The following is a 21,984-nucleotide window of genomic DNA, read 5'->3' as shown; positions in this document are numbered from 1 at the left end:
GTAGGTTGCCTTTTCTCCCTGTTGACAGTTTCTTTTACTGTGTAGAAGCTTAAAGTTTCATGTAGTCCAACTTTTCTATTTTTGCTTTTGCTTCCTGTGCTTTTGGTTTCCCATCCAAAAATCATTGCCAAGACCAATGTTATGAATCTTTCCCCCTACATTTTCTCCTACGATTTTTTTAATAGTTTCAGGAATTACTTATAAGTTATTGGTCCTATATGAGTTGATTTGCATGTGTTGGGGAGAAACATACTCCTCTACCTTCAAGGTTCTTCTGGGTGGTCTAATAATCAAATAAACATGAGAGATATTAGCAAGATAAAATAACCAAATTTAATACACACTTATTTATGGGAACCCCACATCATGAGAGAGTCAGAGACCCCATTTGCAGGAGAGGTTCAGAGATAGAAAGGGGGCTTGCGATGTATAAGATATTCTGAGCTAGGGGTGAGGTAGTGCTCCTTGGGGACTGCAAAGGGTCGTTGCAGGATAATAAGAAGAACAGATGTTTAGTAAATAAAAGTTTACCCTGCTACGTAGGTGGGTGGAAAGGTTATCACTGATAATCTCTTATGGGCAATGTCTCTAAGTTGAGTTATTCTAGGCAGTTAAGGATGGGGGCAGAAGTTTCTCCTGAGCATGGGGCTAAAGTTACCTTTAGCTCAAAACAATTTGCATACCACAGAAGAACATCTTGGGGTGATTTATTCTAGACCTCACAACGTGTATAATGTAAAATAGGAATCAGTTTCATTCTTTTGCATGAAGATGTCTAATTTTTCTAACACTATTTGTTGAAGAGACAATCCTTTCCTCATTGTATAGCCTTGGCACCATGTCAAAGATTATTTGATTCTATATGTATTGGTCTGTTTCTGATTTCTCTATTGTTCCATTCATCTATATGGCTTATCTTTATGTCAGTACCATTCTGTTTTGATTATGGTAGCTTTATAATGTATTTTGAAATCAGATAGTATGAAGCCTTCAGCTTTTATTTTTTTCCTTCTCAAGATTGTTTTGGAGCTTTGGAGTCATTTGTGGTTCCATAAAAATTTTAAGATTGTTTTTTCTATTTATGCAAAAATAGCATTGGGGTTTCCATGGGGACTGTATTGATTCTATAGTTCTCTTTGGGTAGCATGGACATTTTAATAATATTAAGTCTTCCAATCCAAAAACACAGTGAAGCATAGCAGACTATGGACCTCAATGATTATTTTGATCTGAAGACAATTGAGAAGCAGATATAAGAAAAGCTCTCTGCCTAACCCTCTATTTGCCTAAAAGCAAGATATACATTTGTAAAACAGGATACAATTTTTTAAAAGCTTTTTGCCTTCCTTTCCCTACCAGGAAGGACAGAAGTTAATCACCAGAGACAACTCTAGACTCTTAGCCCAGAGATAGTACCAGAAGAATAAACTTTACTATCTCTTATCTTTCATTAGCTTCCCCATATGTTTACCTTCCCACAATTTACTGGCCCAGAGACTCAAAGTTCTTTTCCTTTGTTTTGTCAGTTCTTTACAAATTTATTGTCCTTTTGTTAAGATGTTCTAACCGCCCTTTCAGTTATTCATCACAGAGTACTACTATGTATATGTGAGATGCATGAGTTAATAAACTTACACTTGTTTTTCTCTTGTTAATCTCTCCTGTCATTCTAATTTGCAGGTCCCCAGCTAATGAACCAAAATGGGTAGAGGAAAAAGATTTTTTTCTTCCCCCACAACAGGATATCTTTTTATTTATTTGTATCTTCTTTAATTTCTTTCAGGAATGTTTTGTAGTTGTCAGTGTACAAATCTTTTGCCTCAGTTAAGTTTACTTCTAAGTATTTTATTCTTTTTGATACCATTATAAATGAGATTGTTTTCTTAATTAACTTTTCAGATTTTTATTCTTTGTGTATAGAAATGCAGCTAATGTTTTTGTATGTGATTTTCTATCTTACAACTGTGTTTTAAATTCATTTATCAGTTTTAACAGGTTTTTTTGGTGAGATCTTTGAGATTTTCTACATATAAGATTTGTCACCTATAAACAGAGATAATTTTACTTCTTTCTTTATGATCTGGATGCCTTTTATTTCTTTTTCTTGCTTAATTGCTTTAGCTAAGACTGCCAGTACCATGTTGAATAGAAGTGGTGAGAATGGGCATCTTGTCTTGTTCCTGATCTTAGACAAGAAGCTTCCAATTTTTTGCTGTTGAGTATATTAGCTGTAGGCTTTTTAAATATGGTCTTTCTATTCCTAGTTTGTTGAATAAATTAAAGACTTTCTGTTGTTTCTTTTTTGCTTATGAAATTAATAGAAATTTAATTTGTATGATAAATTATTTACAAATTATTTATTACTTATAAATAATTATAATTCATTTATAATTTATGTCATTGAAGTTTCAAAATTCAAATTTTTTCCAAATTTTTCAAATTCAGTGCTGATCTTTTGAAAAATTCAGAAAAAATATAAGAGCACAAAGAGAAAATTACTCATGATCCTATTTCTTAACTTTCCTCCATTTGAACTTCTTTGTCTTTTTTTCCCAGGTAACTTGGCCCAGACCAGAGCCAGGATAACAGCAGCCTCAAAATCTCTGCCTCCACATTTCAGTACTGGGAGAGCCAAGGTACGAAATATGTTTATAATCACAATAATATAGACCTAAAGGTGCTCCTGCCTGGGAATAATTCTAGGTTGGCAGCACTAGTTTCTTTTATCTGTCCTACTACCTGGGCATAATTTATTTACGTGAAACAGTATTTCAATTACAATGTTTGGGTCATTGAACTAAAGGCCAACAGCACTATAACTCGTTCTTATCTAACACACATATGTTCTCCAAGAGGCACATCGCAGCCTCCTTGCACTTAGGAACACTAGACAGCACTTCAGCACTATGACTCTATTTTAAACAGTCAAATCACCGGCCAAAAAGCACAAATAAAAAATTAAAAAATTTTAAAAAGGGCACTTAAATAGCCCTTGAAAAAGATACTTATTTCCACTTATTGTTCAACCTCAGCTGGAAACATGCACCTCAGGTGTCTAAGGTTTCACCAGTCTGCGTGTCTGTGAGCGACTGAAAGCACTGTGAATACTGATGTGGAAGTTCCAAATACACTTTAGCAAGTAGGCAAATTCACGAGTATAGAATCTACAAATAATGAGGATCAACTGTAAATGTGGTTTTTGGAATCATTGGCTTCTACCAGATTCTAAAAGGGAGTGTGACACAAAAAGATGAAAGACCCCTGTGTAACATTCTGTCAGCCCGTGTTCCCCTCCTTTCATTAACTTGATGTTTTGAGTCCTGGACTCGGTCAGCACCCGCCTCCTTCCTTCCATACTCAGAATGCCAGCATAGTGTTGTCTCCCTTCCTTTACTGCTTACTATCATTCTGGCCCTGCCTGTATGAGAAGTGTGCCCTCCAGTGTGTGGCATATATTTACATCATTATGATACGTATGTATGCAGTTGAGATGGAAATTACTGGAGATTTTTACTTGGAAAGGAGATGAGTTGAAAGTTTTAATTAAGATATTGGAAAATATGAAAGGTGACAATAGCAGTTAAAAACAAAACAAAACAAAAAAACTCCATCAGTTCCCTTCTGCCTTTTCCAAGAATAAAGAACAGAGGTGCTTTGCAGGAACTGGCCTCCAACACATTTGACACCTCACCCGGGGGTTAGGTGTCAATGACATGTAGTGTTACGGAGGCTTTTGAGAGGAGTGATACTGTAGGGACTTTTTCCTTAAGAGATGGATGGGTCACTTGATAGCAGTAAAATTTCCTGACAAATGGCCTCGTCAGGAAGACAAATATTAGCACTTCTGAAGTTTCAGGATTTAAATAGCAGGCACTAACCAAGACCAGAGAAAAAATTTTTTCAGTGTTTCATTTATTGCTGAAATCTAGATGGTTTTTGAGACCTTTTGGAGTCTATGTCTTTATTTTAGAGTAAATTTAGTTGGCAGATGAGGCAAATCTTTTAAATAATTCCATGCTTTCAGACTGTTTTTATAAGTTATATCAACCATATAGAAAGGCAGTATATAATGTTTAAGAAGTAGGTTTTGGAATTAGAAGTGGTGCAGATGTAGGCATGGCCAATAATTTGCTGCAAGACTGGGAAACTTACCTAAAATCTCTGAGCCTTGACCTCCTCATATGTAGAATTGGAGTAATAAATGTACTTACCTCATAGGGTCATTTTGAGAATTAATGACAACATAGGCAAATGTTCAGTATACTGATTTCACATTGGAAATGATGAATGTTTTATTACTGAATGTTTGGATAACCATTTGAAAGCATGCTCATTTCCTATGGGCTTGGAGTCTGTACCACAATTTATAAAGCTTACTCATGACTACTTTGAAAGCTAACTAACACCTCTCACAAGGAGCTCAGCAGGACATTAGTCAGATGGGCAAAAAGCAACCTTGTTCAGCTCCAGTTGACTTATATTGTTGTATAGATTGGTATTGTTGGAGAAAGGTATGCTGGGTTAGACAGACAATGGCTTATTTAGATATGGGTTCTACTGATTATTTTGAAATTGGTTTCATTGGAAGTAGTTTCTCTGCCAATAAATAGAAAGATCTCTTTGCTATGTTCCATGGGAGCTTGTATACCTTCTGCTGTGAAACAAAATCCTGCATCCTTGATATTGATCACTAAACTAAAACTAATGAAGTACACTAATGATGGAAGAGGAACTGACTGACTTCTTGTGTGTGCAAGGCAGTAGTTTTTTACTAATGAAGAAAACAGAGGCTTTGAGAAGTTAAATAGCAAGTCCAAAGCCACACAGCTAGTGAGTAGAGGAGCCAGAATTTGAACCAGATATGTCTGATTCCAAAACTCTGTTCTTCATAGCACATACCCCCAGAGCCTAGGAAAGCTTTTCTAGTCTCTTTTCCTCCTATGAGGTAAAAAAATATAACATACTTTGGAGCAGACTGTTTTCTTCTTGTGAAATCATTAGCTTTGGGAAGAACTATTTGCTAGCTGATGCCCCTAATAGAATCTCCTTTCTGGATTGTTTCCAAGAGACTTTTTATTTTTATTTTTTAATTTTTAAAAATATATCTTTATTGCTTTCAGAGAGAAGAAGGGAGAAGGAGAGAGAGACAGAAACATCAATGATGAGAGAGTTGTCATTGATCAACTGCCTCTTGCATGCCCCCTGCTGGGGATCGAGCCCACAACTGGGGCATGTGCCCTGACCCGGAATCAAACCCCAATCTCCTTGATCCTTGGTAGATGCTCAACCTCTGAGCCAACCCCGGCCAGGCGAGACTTTTTTTTTAATTAAATGAGGCTACCATTAACTAAATTAGCTCAGGAAGACAAGCTCTGAGGTTAGACAGCAGCCTTCTCATCTCTCTTGATTTTGATATTTTGGAGTTCATTGGAAGTCTGTAAAGTTCATGAGGCCCAGTGCAGACAGAGGACTCTTAGTTTCAAGTGCCAAGACAGGTAACTCTGGTATGTGCCTTGTCCAAAATTCCTTCATTTAGATTTGATGCCAGAGGCGCAAGTCCCTAGTGGGGACTTGAGCACTGAGCCAAGAGGGTTCTTGGCTTTGGTCAGGAAAGAATTCAAGATGCAAGCCAGGCAAGAGGTTAATGTGGAAAAGCAAGTTTTATTGAGCAGAGAGGACAAGCAAGAAAATCCACATCATAGACAGAGTGGTAGACTCTCCTCATGGGAGAAGGAAGAGAGACCCCAGCCTTCTCTAGAGGTTGAGCTTATATCTGTTTGTACTTTCTATGGAAAGTTGCTGGTATGGGGAAATAGAAAGTAGAAAAGGTTGGGATTAACATTAGCCTTTACAAGGCATATTTTGTGGCCTTGTGTTTTCCTTTTATGGTATGAGTAAACCATAAGGTATGGGTGAGTAGCTATTAATTAATCTTTGCAGGAATTTTCTCTGTCCGGTCACCTGAGTTCCATGTCAGACAGCACATAGTAGGCCCCTGACTTAACTTTGACTTTAGTTAATTTATGTAGTTCTCATGCCCCCCTCCTATATTAGATTCACCCCATGTTCAGGAAAACCTTATGACTATGCAGATATGAAAGAGACCCTTGACCAACCCAAAACTTTCCAAGTTCTTAAATTAGAAAATACACTAATAGTATATTACTTATTCTTTAAAATACAGTATTAGCTGTAGGTGATGAACTTTAGACAAGTATTAGCATTTCCAGGTTATATATAACACAGAATAGCTTTTTCCTTCTCAAGAGTTACTCTGTATGTGAGCACAAGGACAGAAAGTAAAGCCATGCTGGGTGGTTAGACAGGGGAGCCCAGCAGCCTTATAACTTTGGAAGTGCCAATTGGTGCTTCATCCTATATTTTTCCAATTTGTTTGGGGGAATGGGTACTGATCTTGAAAATAATACATATAGGGTGTCCCCCCAAAATGTATACCCACACTTTGAATAATTATAAAGGCAGTGCTTATTAAAATATATTTCATGTTCAAAATTGAGCTACCAGCTGTTACAGTGTGTACACATTTTTTGGAACACCCTATACTATACCTTTTAAATTATGTCTCAGCAGAATTAATATATATCAAGAATTTTATGATCACTAAGCCGTTAAATTCTCAAATGCCATGGCCCACTATACATTTTGAGGAATGGTAACAGGCAAATTGTACTAATGAAAGAAATGTGAAATGTGGATGAGCTTTTCAGCTGCCCTTTCACAGTGCACCACAGTCTGAGGGGCTGGCACTGGCTGGTTCTTTTGAATAAGAAGAGAGGGAAATGATGGAGGAAAAGCAAAGCTTCAAAGCAAGATGTGGTTCTTCAGGGAGAATCTCTGAAGAAAAGCAAGTGGTGAAGTGGTGGGGAAATTCCTAAAAGTTTAGTGTGTGTGTGAATGAAGGTCAGGTAGTGAGGAAAGAAAATAAGGAGACAAAAAAGTTTAAGAAAACTCTCAAATTAACAATTTGACCACAGGCATACCTTAGCCACGACCTCCTTCCCTTTGGTCCCGATTAGCTTGCCCCAAACCTCACCAGCTCTGAGCTCCATCCAAATGGAGGCGAGATGGGGGAAGACACTGGAGAGAGTGCGGAATCTCTGCAGATGGGGTGGGTATGTTGTGCTTGTTTTCTCTTTTTTGCATCAGTGCAGCCTTCCTTCTCAACATAGAGCTTTTGTTTCCCCCTTTCTCATTAAAAATTTTTAAAAAGTCAAACCTACAGGCATTTGTACCATTGTGTCAGCTGCGTACAAGTAAACCGGCGGCTTTGGGAGCACGTCCAGCCTGCAGCCTGGGAAAAGCAAGCTGCACTGCCCCAGCACCGCTCCGCTTAGAGGCAGTCCCGGGTTTCTGCCCACTAGCTACTTAGGTGGTTTTTCTAGTTTTTTTAAAACTTAGCTCCACATTTATTCCCCTTCTTGGATAAATCTGTTTTTCTTTATCCACGCCAACTGAAGCAGTTCCTTTTTGCACACTGTCTCCTAAATGCCCCCAGGGGCAAGCTTGTTATTGTCCCTGCTCCTTGTGCCCCCCTTCCTTCAGCACCCACTTTTCACTTCTGTTGAACGAGGCTGCAAAGCTACAGATGTCCTCAGCCCACGGGGAGGTGGCTCCGTGGCCAGCAGTCCACCGAGCAAACACACGTGCTGACAGCAGCCACTTCCTTTCAAACGTCCCTGCTTCTCCTGCCACCGTCCAGAGCAGACGGGAAGCTGCCGCGGTGGCGCCGGTGCTCACAGCCACTCGGCGCTCTGCACACCGAAAAGCTTCGTGTGTGCACGCAGGGCGTTTACCGCTGAGGCACGACGCCGAAACGCAGGCTGCTTGCAGTTGGTTCCTACAATTGCTTTTAGCCATACATTTCTTCCAGTCAGCCCAGGTAGATGGGACAAATGATCGGGAACAGATGTACCCCGAGCTCGGGCCACAGTGAGCACGTGGGAGCTGCGGGAGACAGGAGGGCGTGGCAGAGTCTAGGTCTGACGGCAGGAAGGCCACTGGAACTCACATTTTCTGCAGTTCAGTCTGGGCTTTGGGCCCAAGTCTTTATAACCACCCAGCTTCACAGGCCTTTGCCCAGTTTTCTTTTATAAAATAGTTTGTTCTCACGTGGCATTATTGGAGAACTTAACAGGGGCCCATTAGAACATGGAGAAGTATAGAAATAACACTGACGGGGGTTTATACTTCAATCAGATAGTACTTTGCAGAGTGCGGTAAAGTGAAAACAGTGCAAATTCTATTTTTATTTTATGTGTCACTAAAAATTCTCCCCATAGTGCATACTATTGTGTTCTAAACATTAGATATTTGACCAAACAGCCTTTCAGGTTTTGAAAAAGCCAGAAAATGAATTGTCTACATCCTCAAACCACGTCTGCTGTGTTCTAGGTGGACACTCTGGAGGTAATACGGCATCCAGAAGAAACCACCAACATGAAGAGACAGACTGTGGCTTCTTACTACCGGGTACGGGTCTTCTTCATCTCTACTCTGCCTGCTTACAGACAGGACTTGCCAGCTCTTCCCAAGAGGGACCCAGATCTGAGAGTCATAAGACAGTTAGAGAAATAAGACAGTTAAAAAAGGTGGAGATGTGGAAAGAGAAAATTATAGCCAGAGACCTCTGCCTCTGAGTGCAGTGTTCCCTGATCTCAGGAAGATTGGAAGAAACCCCATGTGTCTGCAGAGAGCCCTCTTGGCTGCTGGCACACAGCCCTGTGCATTGGATGTTCTGATTCTGTCAGCATTGGAGCTGCTGCTTGGCCTTAAAGCTACTGCAGTCAGCCGCTTTCCCAGGATAGTTACTGAAAAGCAAAGTAGTTAATAACATTTCAGGAGGCAGCTTATCAAGTTTAGATCCTGAGAGACTGTATTAGCTTTGACTCTATTTTCCTAAATTGAATTGTCCCATTGCAAGGCCCATTTGTGTGAGCTCAATTATTTTCCAGGTCTGCTAAAAATTCTTGGTATTTCATCTAGTAAAATGACTCTTTTGAGTGAAGACATTATCTCCAGAAGGGCTCTGTTAAGTGCTCGTTATATAGGAAAGATAAAACACAACACTCGTGTACCAATTTGCACAGATTGGTTTTTCTTTAAATTGTAGTTTGGGTTGGAAAACTTTAGAGATCGTGTACCACTCGGAGCTCATGTCCAACCAGTTTCATGGTGGGGATGCGGTAGGCCAAAGGCAGAACTACTAATCTCAGGGGCAAATGGATACGGTCATAGGGTGGGGATGGGGAGTCAGGTGGGAAGCTGAGTCAGGAGCTGGACTTGCCAGGCAGGCTCAAGAACAGGACCTGGGAGCCAGCACCATGGATAGCAGGCTTTATAGAAAGCTATCGGGTTCAAGAAGGATCTAAAGCAAAGTCTAACCTCTCCAATTGTACTTCAGAATTGGGCCTAGAATTGGGCTCAGGGTATGAATTACAGGGGCCCAGAGGCCCTTCAGTCCAACACTTTATCTATGTAGTGATCCTGCTACAGCTCCTCTAGCAGGAGGGCATTCAGCCCCTGTTTCATCACTCATGTTTGTACATTTCTAATCACCACTTATTTCTTTTCTTGGGGTGTGTGTGTGTGTGTGTGTGTGTGTGTGTGTGTGATGGGACTTGGAGACTCTGAGCAACTCTGTGAAGTCATGCCCAAGAGCCTAAAAACCTTCTATTAGTAGAGAAATCTCTAGCTTATAGTTTTTTAGAAATATACCCATGACAGTCAATTTGGTATTCTCAAAATACTGGTTTCCAAATGCTAAATTCAGGGAATAAGGTGTATTGGAAAGCTAGGTAACACCATTTTGGGTCAGTAGGAGGTGTGATTATGAAATAATGGGACTGATTTCCTGGCGGGCTTGTAATTGCTACTGAAGGCACGTCCAAAAGAGGAGCTCCAAAAGTGGATGCCCCTAAGGAACGACTGAGACTCCCTCACACAGCACCCCTCTGCTTTTCCATGTGCTTTCTCTCTGTGCCAGCCCCTTGGTATATGTTAGCTGATCTTCATTATAATCTTCTTTCCTCCAATTTTCTTGTTTCCTTTGCCCTCTTTTTCTGTTTTCCTTTACCAATGATATCAGTAGGATTTGCTTAGACTTTCTGATGGTTCTTAGGTTGAAGAAGCACTAACCCCTTCCCTAAAAGCTGGACATTTTAAATTACAGGTATAGTTTCTGGAGTACTGCCTTGGAATATCAGAGAGAAGCTAGTCCTGGCCGTGGAGTTATGGTGTAACTGAAGTATGTTCTTAGGCAGCCAAGTTTCTGCCACATGGGGGCATTGCTTGGCACTAGGTGATGTTTAAAGGATGCATTTGAATCCACAAGCAGCTATTAGTACTTGTCAGAACTTATATCATCATCTCCTATTGCTGGTTTCTTGTTCATTCTCAAAAAAAAGCCCATGAGTTGTCTACAAGCCAATGAACTGCTCTAGAGGCTCCTGTAGGGCTGTGTTGTAGTTCTCCATTACGTCTGCGGTAACCTCCCTGTATGTGTGTTTTCCCCATCAGTACTCTCTGATGGATCTGCTCTCCAGAATGGTGGTTGGACAGCCCCACTTTGTGCGCTGCATTAAACCCAACGATGACCGGGAGGCCCTGAAGTTCTCTCAAGAGAAAGTGCTGGCCCAGCTCCGCTCCACAGGGATCCTGGAGACAGTGCGCATCCGCCAGCAGGGGTATTCCCACCGCATCCTCTTCGAAGAGTTTGTGAAAAGGTCAGGCTGGCATCTTGGAAATAAATTATATTAAACACAGCTCTGCCATGGCCATCCCTGTCCCCTGGGATTATATCTCCTGCCCATTTGCCCCTAAGCATGTAATTGGCTAGTTACCAGCTACCACTTACTTGCTTAAATGTTGCATTTTTATTGTGCTCCAACTAAATTGCTGTGATCTGGAGGACAGATTAAATTCCCATCTGATCACATTTTAAAAATAAAATTGTCCATAGATATTTATGTTATATATCCTTAGTTTTTACAATCTTCAGTTATTTAATTGGTAGGATGAAAGTATCTCTCCCTAAGTGGTCAAGATGCCAGCAGATGTGAGTGCACCAGGCACCCACTCCTCTCCCAGGCTAAAACATGATATGATAGCTAACATTTACATAGCACCTAAAATGTTCTAAATGTGTAATATCATTTGATCCATGGAACAACCCTTTAATCTAGGCCCTATTATTGTCAATGTCAGAAATATCCAAACCTATAGAGAATTTTTATGAGTTTATTTGAGCCAAACTGATAACAGGCTTGGAAGATCTCAGATGCTCTGGAGAAGAGCTTTGCAGTTCTTTGTATACATTTGGAATTAAGGAGGGAACAGAATGAAGGTGAGAGAAAGCAAAGCCAGGAAATCTGCATGATTGAATTACAGGTGGGTTGACAAGATGATGTGCTCTCTTGAGGGTGGTTACACCTCTGGGGGGGTCTGGAAAAGAGGAATACTTCCGGCACTTCAAAGGTGTGTTAACCTAGATGCACAAGAATATGGGACAGGGCTTGCTTAATGCAAAGGCAATCCTTTTATAGGTGTGACTACTCACCATGCTCTGTTCAGTTAGGAATTTATGATTAGATTACCCAGTGAAGTTGCTTTCAGTTACTGGGCGTCCCATATTTATTATAGAGCCCTTTTTTTGTTCATAGTTACCCCTTTTGGTCATAAATCAGTGTGAAAGATGCATTGATGACCAACATTTTGGTGATATAGTGTGGTCTCACAGTGCTAGAAAGGCTCATTCTTAGGAAGTCTCAGTATCAATATAGTCTTGTTGAAATGGTGCATCATTGAGGATGAGGCAATACAGTAACCATGGGATGTGAGTTGAGGTCTAATCTTCCCAAAAGGGAAGGGTAGGTAAATGGAAGGCAGTCAGGTCTTATGGCCTTCATTGTGAAAAAAAAACAGTCTGGAGTATTTCCGTCCTGTGAACCATCATGATGCAAGTTTTTCCATCTATTTTCTTTTTCTGTCTTTTGCATCTAGTTTAAAAAGAGTATTAAAAGATATCTTATACATCTTCAGTAATCATTAACAGCTGGACTATATAGAAAAACCCAAAGAACACATATAACTATTATTATGCCTAATATCATTAGTAGACAGGTAAAGACAATCAAACAAATGGTTTCTGAGTTCAACATCAATCTGTGGTATAAAGGCCTTGTCAATGTCTTGGGATGGCTATCTAGCTCTGATATCGGCAGTTTCTTGACCTTGAGGAGTCTTTGGAGCCCATTGGGGGCAAGTATCAGAGACAGGGGTAGATGTCCATTCACAGTTAGGTGCTTGATAAGGTCCCTTCCAACAAGATTGGAGAGTGTGTTTTATTTAATGTTCTTTCCAATAAACAAAATCTCCAGATGGCAGTCAATGATCTTTGAAGTCTTTGTTCCTAGGAGCTCACTGTGAAAGGAAGTGGTTACCTATTTGGCATTTTCTTTCTTTCTTTTTTTTTTTTTTAATATATCTTTATTGATTTCAGAGAGAGGAAGGGAGAGGGAGAGAGAGAGATAGAAACGTCAATGATGAGAGAGTCATTGATCGGCTGCAGCCCACAACCCGGGCATGTGCCCTGACCGGGAATTGAACCCTGATCACCTGGATCCTAGGTTGATGCTCAGCTGCTGAGTCATGCCCAGCTGGGCTATTTGGCATTTTCTTGAAGTGACTTTACCAAAACGTGGCAATAGTGTAAGATGTCTCCTTTCAATAATATCAGCTCCTAAGTTCCTTCATCTAATGTAAGTTCAACTTAAATGCACTATGATGCTTGAAGGAATGCAAAAATGGAACAATGGGGTTTGCCAGGGAGCTTTAAAGAACCAAACAGCTGTCTTGGGTTTCCCATAATCCCAACTATTTGTTTAATTTACAACCATTGTTGACCCATACAATACACCCTAGAAGTCTGTTGTTGTTTTTTTTAAATCACTTTTTTTATAATGCTTCCCATGTAGTTTAACATAAAAACAATTCTTTGAGGTTTTCCAGAGGCCATTCTGGAACAACACAAAGTTTCCTACATATATTGAAATATATATTTTTAAATTATGTAGCATTCTGCAAACAACACTTTACATGATTTTTATTTATTTGTTTTTAAAAAATATCTGTATTGATTTCAGAGAGAGGAAGGGAGAGGGAAGGAGAGAGTTGAAACATCAATGATGAGCGAGTCATTGATCGGCTGCCTCCTGCACACTCTCAACTGGGGATTGAGCCTGCAACCTGGGCATGTGCCCTGACCGGGAATCGAACCATGATCTCCTGGATCCTAGGTCAATGCACAACCACTGTGCCACACCCAGCTGGGCATATATTGAGATTTTTAACCCTTAAAATATCAATTTCTAATTAAAACTAAGAAGTAAGCAATAGCATTCTTTAGCATAGCAGATTTATGAAGTTATTTTATAACCTCCAGAAACATACTTCATAAATATAAAAATCAGTTCTTAACATGGACTTATTTTTGTGAACCCAGATAAAATATAAACATTATACTTATTTAATATCAATAACTTGAAAGACATGTCTGTTCTACTTAAACCAAGAAAGTTAAACTAGCTTTTATTTACTAAGGATTAATCTTAGATCATATGAACTTGAAAAGCATTTTTGTTAGTTTCTACCTTTCTGAGAAGTTTAGAATACCCAATCCTTACAAGCACTTGCCTTCAAATCAATTAATTTTAATATATTAAATTAACTTTAACATTACCATCTCACATTTACAACATACCTATGTAGACACACAGACAGACAGATGCAAACAGAGAATTTTAGCCATGAGAGAAACACATTAGTTTATAAAAGAACAAGTTAGGTCAAAATTTTGTTTTGGCAGTTGGGATAAGAAGACACAATTACATCTGTCCTTGACAAGTAAGTTCCAAATAAACTTTTCCTCTTAAAATAAGGACTGCTGTTTTTAATACTTCAGAGAATTGGGTTGCTACCTAAACAACACCATAGATTGATACATTTATCTAAATCCTTTTTTTGAAGCTTTGAGAAACCAATTAAATATATGCTTTTTATTCATTCCGCCTAATTTCATAGCTGGCTTTTTTCTAATTGTGTGTGCAGAAGATTGATTTAGAATTATCAAAGGATCCTCATCTGGGCCATCTTCCTGCAGGAGTATTACTGACTGTCATGGGTTTGCTGGCCTTGGAGGCATGATTTCCCACGTTAATTTTAATTTTCCTTTGAGATCTGTGCAGTCTGAACAAACTTCTAGGAAAAAGCAGCCTTTGCATGCACGTCTCCAGATGAGTTGAATGCAGTGGATTTCCCTATAGGAATGCTGCACACCCTAGAGGAAATTTTTTCTCAGGCAACCCTACAGAGATTCTTAGTCACCCAAGAATACCTGAGATTTGGGTTGGGGAAGCAAGTGTCCTTTCTCTTTCAGAGCTAAACAGAATTTAGTCACTCATTAACCAGCAAATATTTTGTTCAGACTCTCAGTAAGCAATCCAATAAAAAAACAAAAATTAAAAGTAGCCACTCATTTATCTTCTTTCCCTGAGTTTCTGCAACCCTTACTCACTTAGTGGATGTTCTAAGGACAGCTCAAATAAAGTTAGAACCCACTATCTAATGCAGGTAGGTCCAGGATTCCAAGAGAAAACTCACCCATGTTCACCGGTTGCAAAGTGGGGAGCTAGTGGGGCATAATGGGCCCATACTGGTACCTAGCACCGGATCTGGGTTTGCAGGTTGGTCCTAGGTGGACTTCTTCAGAATCCTGCCAACTTACACCAAGCAAGTGTTGGTGTAAGAAACATGCAAACCTGTAGAGAATTTTTATAAGTTTATTTGAGCCATTTGACAATATGCTGGGGAGGAGCAAGATCTCAGATGCTCTGAGGGACAGTTTTACAGTTCTTTTTATACATTTGGAATTAAAGGGGGTATGTAAAGAAGATTATATGAAGGTGGGAGAAAGCAAGGCATGGAAATCTGCATGACTAGATTACAAGGGCGTTGAGAAGATTATGTGTTCTCTTGAGGGTGGTTATACCTCTGAGGGGTCTGGGAAAGAAGGTTACTTCTGGCATTTCAAAGGTGTGTTAACCTAGATGCAGAAGAACATTGGACAGGGCTGGCTTAAGGCAAAAAAAAAAACCCTTTTATAGGCCTGGGGCATAACTACCCATCCCTGACCTGTCCAGTTAGGAACTTATGATCAGATCACCTTTGAGGTTACTTTCAATCATTAGTGTTGTCAAATTTATTATAGAGCCCCTTTTTCATTCACATTATTATCTCCATTTTACAAATGAGAAACTGAGTCACAGAAAGAAATCAGTGACTATCCCAAGGTCCCATGCTAGTAAATGGGAGAGCTGAATTTGAACCCAGACTGTCTGGTTTCGGCATCCACACTTTAATCTTCTCAGTCCTTTGTATTCAGTCAGTGTTTGTTAAAATAAATTGCTGTGGGTCCGGCCGGGCATGGCTCAGCAGTTGAGCATCGGTCTAAGATCCAGGAGATCGTGGTTTGATTCCTGGTCAGGGCACATGCCTGGGTTTCGGGCTCGATCCCCAGTGGGGGGCGTGCAGGAGGCAGCAGATCAATGATTCTCTCATCATTGATGTTTCTATCTCTCTCCCTCTCCCTTCCTCTCTCTGAAATTAATAAAGACATATTTAAAAATAAATAAATAAGTAAAAATAAAAATAAATTGCTGTGGAGCTTTTTAAATCCAGAAATTGCCTTTACCTTAGAATGAATTGCTCTTCTTTTCTGCACAACTGCCATAGGAACACCTTGTGCATGCTAAACAGATTGTTCGTAATCAGAAAGCCATTAGGCAAGTATGAACAGGTTTCAAAATGTCAGTAAATCTGAGGGTATCAAAGATCTCTGAGCCACAAGTTAATTGGTATTTTGATCCTTTTGAGCAACTTAACCACAAAATGGATGAGTTAGCAATTTTCTCCCTTGATGTTATTCAACAAACAGGTTCACCCCTTATCTTCCTGCTCAGGAGTGCTGTTTCGTAAACTCTTAGCAGGAAATACGCAAACAAAACAAAGGCAGGGAACAGAGCCATTGCCAGTCAGGTTTATCAGGTGGAGGTAAGTAGAAGATGAAGGCTTGCTTAACGTCAGTCTTTACGTTTTTGTATTTTCTGGCATTCGGGACTGGAATCCTGATGTGCACACCTGAAAGGCAGTGTTTGGGGGATTATGTTGTTGGTTGTTGGGTTCCAGAATGGGGAAGGACTTCCCCAAGTCACCCAAGTCTGCAGACTTGGCCAAACCTAAAATACTTCCTTCCCCCATGATCCTTGAGTTTTCTGGCAAAATGACTTGGAAGTCCCCTTCCAATTTTCTATTCACAGACCTTTGAGGAAATGGTTGTTCTCAACTCCCCCTCATCAATGAGGCCAGGTGGGTTGGAAGTATTTATCTATTGTCACATAGGCATGAAAGAGGCCACCTGGCAGTGCTGGGCAGGTAGCTGAAACCTCCTGGAAGTTATACTGATGAGGGAAATCACAGAAAATGACTGAATGTTCATGGCTTCGTGCTCAATGGGCTCAGAAGCATAGTTTGGCAGAAGGCCTACACTGGAACAAACACATATGACTGCATGTGTTGGGATGTGTTCTGGCAAATGTCTAAAGGATAGGACAGCACATTCAGTTCAAAGTCTTAAGGTTTATTTACTGAACTATTGTAGTAAATCATGCAGGTTAGCAAGATTGGATTTCTAGTCTCCTTTTGGACACAATGTTTGGCAAATAACCTAACATTTCTGTAAAAGATGTTTTCTTGTCTGCAATAAGAAGGTAGGAATATACAGAGCCCATGTCCGGAACATTTTCAAGGCTGCATGCAGATTCCTGGGCCTTCCTCAGCCTCTAAGTTCTCCAGAAAGGCCCACATCTCTCAGGACCCGATTCATAACAGTTGTTAAACTAATGTCTGTTGAGCAGAATGAAACTCCTCCCCCTTCTCTCACCAGCAGCTTCCACTTTCTTCTCACAATGGCCCAAGAGCCATGGTGCCCTGGTATCTCCTTCAGCCCACTCTCCCTTCTCTTCCTCCATGTTCTCTCCTTCAGAAATCTAGGTGTCACCTTTGTCTTCTCCTCAGTTTCTTCAAACAGCCCATTACCAGGTTATGCTGACTTTACCTGTTGAAGTTTTTCTACAAGGTCCCCTTGGGAACCTCCCATCCCTTTCCTTAAAGCTTCATTAATCACCCACTTCTCCCAATGTCTATTCTTCTTTTTCTTTAATAACAACTTAATTGAGATATATTTCACATATGATAAAAATCACCCTTTTAAAATGCAATTCAATGGTTTTAATATATTCACAGAGATGTGCAACCATCATCACTATCTAAACTAAACAACTATTTGTGTGCTTATGGTCTTTCATATATCTCCTTTGAAAAAAATGTTTATTCAAACTCTTTGCTCGTTTAACTGTTGATTTTTATATATTCTGGATACTAGCCTCTTATCAGATATATGATTTGCAAATATTTTATCCCATTCTGTGCGTTGTTGTTCCAATTTCTTTCTTTTTTTAAAAAATATATCTTTTTATTGACTTCAGAGAGAGGAAGGGAGAGGGAGAGAAAGATAGAAACATCAATGATGAGAGAGTCGTCATTGATTGGCTGCCTCCAGTACTGGGGATCGAGCCCACAACACGGCCATGTGCCCTGACTGGGAATCGAATCACGATCTCCTGGATCCTAGATCAATGCTCAATTGCTGAGCCACACCTGGCCAGGCCATTGTTCCAATTTCTTAATGATGTCCTTTGAGGCACAGAAATTTTTACTTTTGATGAAATTGTTGATGAAATTTTGATGAAATTTTGATGAAATTTTCTTTCATTGTTTATCCACTTGGGGTCATATCTAAGAAACCATTGCTTTATACAAGGTTATGAAGATCTATTGCAATGCATTTTACAATTTTATCTCTTATATTTAGATCGATGGTCCATTTTGAGTTAATTTTTATACCTGGTGTGAGGTAGGAGTCCAACTTAATTCTTTTATACAAAGATGTTCAGCTTTTCCAGCATTATTTGTTGAAAATACTGTTCTTACCCTGTTGAATTGTCTTGGAATTTTTGTTAAAAATCAATTCACCATAAATTGGTTACAAATTATTTCTGAAGTCTCAGTTCTGTTCTGTTTATCTATGTATATTCCAGGGCTTTTAAAGCTCTTTTGCCCGCCCTCTTGACATAGCTTCCTAAACGAACTTCCTCCCTATTCTGTTCTTTAAAGAGCCACCTGAATAGGATTTACCTAAACTTCCTATCTAAGTATTCCCAGAGAACTTAGTGGGCTAGATTTCCCAGACAGGAATGAGAGTGGGGTACAGGTGAAATAAGTATTTTCAGAAGCCCCCACGGGAGAATGAGATGTGGTAGGAGGCTTTATTGGCATGGAGTTACATTCCTCGGGTTCCAAAGTCCCATGCCCCTTAAACCAGTCCTGAAAGAGGGCAGCTGTGCATTCAGCAAAGCCAAAACAAAGCCAGCGCTTCCGTCCCATGCTGCAGCTGGGGTCCAGTTCAGCACTGAAGCTAATTAAAGTCCATTAGTCCATTGTGTGGAGCCCACATGACAGTGGGCCACATGGGCGAATGCAGGGGAGTAGTCCCTCTGCAACAGGAGTCACAGGAACACAGGCAAATAGGACAGGCAAGAGGCCAGATCAAGGAGAAAACCAAGAGAAAGCGCTCCTTTGTTCAGAAGTTTAAATATTCAGGTTTCATGCCCTTGCAGTGGCCATGTCTATTCTGGTCACTGACTCACTCCCAAGTATGATTGACAGACAGGTAGGACCCTTCCCACATCACTAGACCTTACTGGGCATGTGTCCCAATTGCCTTTGTCCAGTCCCTTCCCCCAGCGATCAGTGGGGGACAGACTTGGAGAGTGTTAAATTAGCAAAGTTGTATAAATGGCAAGCCTATATTATCTAATCTTCCCTTTACTCCTTTCCTGTTAAATAATAACCAGATCATTACAATGGTATTATAAGCATATTGCTTGCTTGATTAAAATCCTTATTTGAAATGACCACCCAGACCTCCACTGCATAAGCTTCGGCCCTCTGCCTGAGACAGGGTGGTCTCCTTGATCTGGCCCCTGTCTGTCTCTCTAGTCTCTTTTCTCTTGTCTTCCTGCCTCTCAGCTCAAACTCCAGCAAAAACTGAACTCCTTGGAGCTATACCCCATGCTGTTCCATGCTTCTGTGCTTTTGTTCATGCTGAGTTGCTGAATCCCACTTCTCCAAGTCCTCAGTGGGCTGACTTCACCAGGCTAACCCCTGCTCATTCCTTAGGACTTTGATCAGGCATTACCTTCCCTGCAACACTGTCCTGACTCCTGCAGGCTGGATTAGGAGCTCCTCTGATGAACTTCATTGGTGGCATTTACTGCGTTGTAATGGAAACTAGCTGCCTGCCTATTTCTTACCTTGAGATTAGCCACCTGGGAGGCAAGGCTTTTTTCAGCCAACTTTATATTTGTACTGTCCAGCACAGCGCTTGCTTGAGTAGGAGCAGGCAAGATACTGAGGACCCTTCCATCCCTTCCATTGCCATGGAAAGGCCTGTATGCAGTTATAAGCATGCAACAAATTCTTTCAGTTCTTACAAAGCAAACTGAATATCATTAGTTATCACTGTGAAAACTGGCTATGAGGACAGTCCCTTACAGAGCCCCAAGGTTAGAATTAGCTCATAGGACAGGAGCTGGGAGAAAAAGCAGCATCACAGAAGAATCCAAACATCTTAAGATAAGGCTGAAATCCAAATTTCAATTTTCAAAGAATTAAGCTCCTACTCTTTTCTCTCTGGAGTCAGCAGTGGGTAAGAAAACAGAAGTCCTCCAGGGGCCAGAGTGGCAACGCCATCCTGTCTCTCACAGGACATTCCCGGGTGTCTTTCCACCTGTAAAAGCTTAGGTGAGAGACCGCCATAAAACAGTTCTTAATATGCCATGCAGATAAGCTAGTATATCTGCAGCAAAGTGAACAGAATCCTCAGTTGCCCGCAAGTTGATTTACACAGCAGCGAGGGAACGCTAAGAGATAGTGCTTAGGGAGGGTAATGGACAGCTCCAACACTGGGAGTAAAATATATTGCATGCTTGTGCACAGTCTCTGCATTTGCCTTCTGGGGGCAGCAACTGAGTGCTGGGAGGGATTGCTAACAACTGCTGTCCTTGTATACTGTCATTTCCACCCATTTTTCTTTGTTTAATTGAAGGTGAGTTGCTCACCCTTCTCCAACTGTGTATGTGCTGATGTCTTTTATGTTGGTGAGACCTTAGATGACTTCTTTACTCTCTTAACTCTTACATTACCATTGTTATAGTCTCAGTGCAGGAAGCAAAAGACATTTTAAGAGTGCCTTTTATAATACTATTGAAAGATGCTAAGAGATGGCCTGCTTCAACTTTCCCATTTCACAGATGAGGAGACTGAAGCCAGAGAAATGAAATAGCTTCCTCCAGGTGCCATCTCTAGAAGGTGGCAGTATCAGTCTCTGCAGGTTGCTATAGACTAGAGAGAATTTCTGTGACCACTTCCCTTCATCCTCAGGGGGCAGGATGGGTTCAGATTGGCCTTGCCTAGGCTGAGGTTCTTCCCAACTTGCCTGTGGCTATAGACAATTCAAAATCCCAAAACTCATTATTTTAAGGTTTTGCCTTTCTCATGGAGCCCACACAGCTTCAGATGTCTTTCACCTATTCAAGTACCAGAAAAGCCATTTCTATAGCTGACAGCTATGCAAATCCAGCCTCAAATTTGGAGTGGCGATTCACAAAGTGTTACAAGAGGTAATATCAGTCGCTGTGTTTTCCACAGATACTGAGTGCTGGCAGTCATAAGTCCAGGCTGTCTTTCCTGATTCCCCTAATATCTGTATTGTGGGGAGCCTCATAAGTTAATTCAATGATAAGGAAGACCCCATGTAGAAATAGAAACACAGGGAGCAATGGCCACGTTATAGAAACAGTGCAAGAAGAAATAACAAAGGAAAGCAAGAAACAAGAGCTTATGAAGAGGTCTGACAGCATCAGTGCCGGCGAGAAGACTGCCACACTGGACCTTTGGATTGGCCACCAGCTTACTCTATGAAAATCAGTGGCTGAAAGAAACTCTGTCCCTGCTTGGGGAATCCTTAAAACAAATTTCAGTGGGACTAACTTATGTTAATAATGATGACAATGAGGCAAAAAGGAAGAAAAAAGAATGAAGAAAGTAATGGACATAAAGGAGAAAAAGTAGAAGGGAAGGAGAAGGCCAGGAAACCTACTGGCACAGAGATGGCAAATGAGCGCCACTTAACTCGGCAGCCCCAGCTGCAGACCTGGTCCTCAATCACGCGCATTTTCTTTGGAGCCCAGATGTGGCTGTGGGTTCCCCCCAACACAGCACTCTAGGAAGCCACTCAGGTGACCCCGTTGACCTCTTAGCCATTCCTGTTCTAGTGCATTCTATTTTCTTCACAGCAAAAATCTGCTCACCACTAAGCATCATGGTTTAGGGATGACTCAGAGGAAAGATTGCTAGCTACTTTGTCATATACATTTGGTTGGGGAAGAGAAAAATAGATTTTTTGTTAAAGGGAAGAAGGTAAAGGGGCATTTATTGATCACTTGCTTCTGGCAGACGTCATGCTAGTGCTTCACAGTATCATGTCACTTAACACTGGTAAAAGCCCCCTAAATCAATGAAATTATTTTAATTTTACACAGGAGGAAACTGGCTTAAAGTTACACAGATAGTGTGTGGTAGAGTCAGGATATGAAATGAGTCTGATTTCAAAGTCCATTCCTCAAATAGGTAAATGAGACAGTTAAACAAATCCAATATTCATTGTGAAACCCATCTGTAGAATTCATTCAGAAAAAAAATACACTAATAATTTTGTCAGTTGTAAAATAG

The 21,984-nt window shown here is 40.5% G+C and overlaps 1 protein-coding gene across 2 annotated transcripts in view; it reads left to right on the top strand.

Moving 5' to 3' along the window:
* The window catches only part of MYO3B (myosin IIIB), a 323,317-nt gene that overhangs the window by 175,875 nt on the left and 125,458 nt on the right, over window positions 1-21,984 (top strand). For both annotated transcript variants that reach the window (XM_087819421.1, XM_016224834.2), the window contains exons 22-24: window positions 2,557-2,636; window positions 8,413-8,490; window positions 10,537-10,742. In XM_087819421.1, coding sequence (XP_087675547.1) covers window positions 2,557-2,636; window positions 8,413-8,490; window positions 10,537-10,742 — 364 coding nt within the window. The remainder of the gene's footprint in view (window positions 1-2,556; window positions 2,637-8,412; window positions 8,491-10,536; window positions 10,743-21,984) is intronic.

The sequence above is a fragment of the Miniopterus natalensis genome, chromosome 8 (genome assembly GCF_054644295.1).
Source record: "Miniopterus natalensis isolate mMinNat1 chromosome 8, mMinNat1.hap1, whole genome shotgun sequence".
Classification (NCBI taxonomy): domain Eukaryota; kingdom Metazoa; phylum Chordata; class Mammalia; order Chiroptera; family Miniopteridae; genus Miniopterus; species Miniopterus natalensis.
This window is presented reverse-complemented; position numbering and strand designations above follow the sequence as displayed.